Source organism: Oncorhynchus nerka, linkage group LG13, assembly GCF_034236695.1.
Source record: "Oncorhynchus nerka isolate Pitt River linkage group LG13, Oner_Uvic_2.0, whole genome shotgun sequence".
Classification (NCBI taxonomy): Eukaryota; Metazoa; Chordata; class Actinopteri; order Salmoniformes; family Salmonidae; genus Oncorhynchus; species Oncorhynchus nerka.
Window position 1 is genome coordinate 97,492,156 of NC_088408.1, and position 3,333 is coordinate 97,495,488.

Here is a 3,333-nt window from a genome sequence, read left to right on the forward strand (position 1 = left end):
CATTTTGCAAATTCATAACACATTCTACATTTTGCAAATTCATTTACAAGACGAATAGTAATTTGTAACATATCATATGAAATGGGCGATGGACAAATTAATATATGCCATAAGAAATGTAATATGACATACTAATTGGACTGTTTCAGATTAACATACAGAATAATACAAAATCCTCTGAGACCGGGTTGGATTATGGCACTAGGTTTACTTCCTGAACATTGACATAGCATGCATTATTATCTTGGCATAGCAGTTGACAGTTAGTCGAAGTGGGGATGCTGAGAGGTACATTAGTAGTGCTAATGAAGAACACACACTCCCACAAAGGAATGAACTGACTGGGTGTAATGTAAGGACGGGATGGAGGAGGAGGAGAGGAGGGTGACAATGTGTGATTCTGCGCCTGAGGGGTCCTACTGTACAGCAGCAGGGCCATAGCTCACACCTGAAATGTCTGGAGAGAATTACAACGTCTCGATTGGAATGTGTGCCGACAACTGTGTGTCTGAAAGAAAGATCACAAACTCAGTGAACTCACACCACCACAAATTAAGTCAAATAATGTCAACTGTAAAGTAGCATATGCCGAGTTGCCTTTTTGTATGCCATAAAGATAGATAGAGGACTCATCTTTGTATCTCTGCCATTATAGAGTCTGTGACAGCATGGGCAGCACCATTGAGTTCATCTCCATTTTGAAGTAGTCCATTTTCTTCTTCACAACTGCCTGATCCCTCCTTATGACCGGGTTGGACACGACTCCAGCATGGACACCAGGAAGGATCAGCCAATGAAGTTGGAAGTCCCACCCAGTTGAATACATTAAAATGTTAGAAGTCCTCAATGGAGCTGCACATGCTATTTCAACCTTTTGGCCACTAGAGGCCTCTATCATTCCCTGTGTTCTAGGCCTGCCATCTTACTTTACCTAGAAGGTTATAAAATCATATTTCTTTCTAGTTTATTTGTCCAAATATTATCGTAGGCTAGAAAAATATGTATTGGCATCATCAATCAACATTTTATCAATGACTAAGAATGTTGAATTCAGATAACTGAATGATAGGCTCGATTATATTATATGCTATGCTCATTGATAGTCATTTAATGAGAATTAGACATTATAACTACAAGCTGTTTTGTCATGTGAAAAGATTATGACGTATCTGCGGTCTGACCACAAAAAAAGCAAACGCAAACCTGCACTGATTTCAGCACTACAGCGCAAATATTTATTTATTTTGATTTGATTTTTTTACTCAGGCAACTCAAACGAACGAACTTTACTGGGTCCATCGCTGATGACGTCAGAGGGACGGATGATTTGGAAGATGGAAACCTGTTTGTGTTTTTGATGTGTCTACTTTTGTTGTCAACTAATCTCTATTACGAGATCCAAATAAATGTACAGTAATTCATACAAGAAATGTGTGAATGGCTCTAACTACGCGTACACCAAACTGAAAGGTAAGCTCTTTTGATAAGGATTTAGCCAGCTCTAAAGAGCAACAAATTCGCTAGCTGGCACCAGAGCTAGCTAGCTAGCTACTTAGTTATTGCCAAATGCGGTTTATTGTCTAGTTTGCTGTTTTATAAAGCTAACCGATGTACGTTATACGTTGTACCAAACCATCACACCGTTGAATCATTCGCTAACTGAAGCAATACACATTGCTTTTTAATGGACTGATCAGTGATTAGCACAAATTAAAATTCTAGGTAACTAACTTGCCGGTCAGGCAAGACGTCTTGTCGATACTCAAAGGTGTACATGCTAGCGGCCTAATTATCATTTTAGTTATGTTCAATTCATTGTGTTTTAGTTCATTGTATGTTTTAAACTGTTGAATAACAAGGGAAACATAATCACGTATCCATATCATCAGATCTCAACAGCTGATAATATAGTGCCTTCAGAAAGTATTCATACCCCTTGACTTATTCCACCTTGTGTTGTTATAGCCTGAATTGAACATTGATGAAATGTTTTTTTTTTCTCACTCGTCTACACACAATACAACATAATGACAAAGTGAAAACTTGTTTTTAGACATTTTTGAAAATGTTTTGAAAATGAAATCGAGAAATATCTCATTTGCATAAGCTGTCTTTCTGGGTCTCTTAAGTTCTTCAAACTTTGTCAAGTTGGTTATTGATCATTGATAGACAGCATTTTCAAGTCTCGCCTCAGATTTTCAAGTTTATTTTAAGTCAAAACTGTAACTAAACCACTCAAGAACATTCAATGTTGTCTTGTTAAGCAACTCCAGTGTACATTTGGCCTTATGTTTTAGGTTATTGTCCTGCTGAAAGGTGAATGTGTCTCCCAGTGTCTGTTGGAAAGCAGACTGAACCAGGTTTTCCTCTAGAATGTTGTCTGTGTTTAGCTCTATCCTGTTTTCTTTTTATCCTGAAAAACTCCATAGTCCTAGCCGAAGACAAGCAAATCCATAAGATGATGCAGTCACCACCATCCTTAAAAAACATGAAGAGTGGTACTCAGTGATGTGTTGTATTTTCCCCAAACATAACGCTTTGTATTCAGGACAGAAAGTTAATTTCTTTGCCACATTTTTGCAGTTTTACTTTAGTGCCTTATTGCAAACAGGATGCATGTTTTGAAATATTTGTATTTTTGTGACAAAAATATTCTGTACAGGCTTCCTTCTTTTCACTCTGTCATTTAGGTTAGTATTGTGGAGTAACTACAATGTTGTTGATTCATCCTCAGTTTTCTCCTTTCACAGCCATTAAACTCTTAACTGTTTTAAACGCAACATTGGCCTCATGGTGAAATCCCTGAACGGTTTCCTTCCTCTCCAGCAACTAAGCTAGGAAGGACGCCTGTATCTTTGTAGTGACTGGCTGTATTGATACACCATTCAAAATGTAATTAATATCTTCACCGTGCTCAGTGATATTCAATGACTGTTTTTTTTTTACCAATAGGTGCCCTTCTTTGTGAGTCATTGGAAAACCTCCCTGGTCTTTGTGGTTGAATCTGTGTTTGAAATTCACTGCTCGACTGAGGGACCTTACAGATAATTGTGTGTGTTGGGTACAGAGATGAGGTAGTCATTCAAAAATCATGTTACTCCTGAACTTATTTAGGCTTGCCATAACAAATGGATTGAATACTCATTGACTCAAGATATTAATTTGGTCAAAATGTCTAAAAACAAAATTCCACATTGACATTATGGGGTATTGTGTGTAGGCCAGTGACACAATCTAAATTTGATGAATTTTTAAATTCAGGCTGTAACCCAACAAAATGTTGAAAATCAAGTGGTATGAAGGCACTGTATCTCTCTGTGTCTCTTTCTGTAT

General features: G+C 37.5%; 1 protein-coding gene across 1 annotated transcript in view; it reads left to right on the plus strand.

Moving 5' to 3' along the window:
• Positions 1-1,322: 1,322 nt before the first annotated feature.
• The window catches only part of LOC115127853 (progestin and adipoQ receptor family member 3-like), a 22,963-nt gene continuing 20,952 nt past the window's right edge, over positions 1,323-3,333 (plus strand). The window contains 1 exon segment of the mRNA XM_065026887.1: positions 1,323-1,470. Within this exon segment, the coding sequence (XP_064882959.1) occupies positions 1,407-1,470 (64 nt within the window). The 5' untranslated portion in view covers positions 1,323-1,406.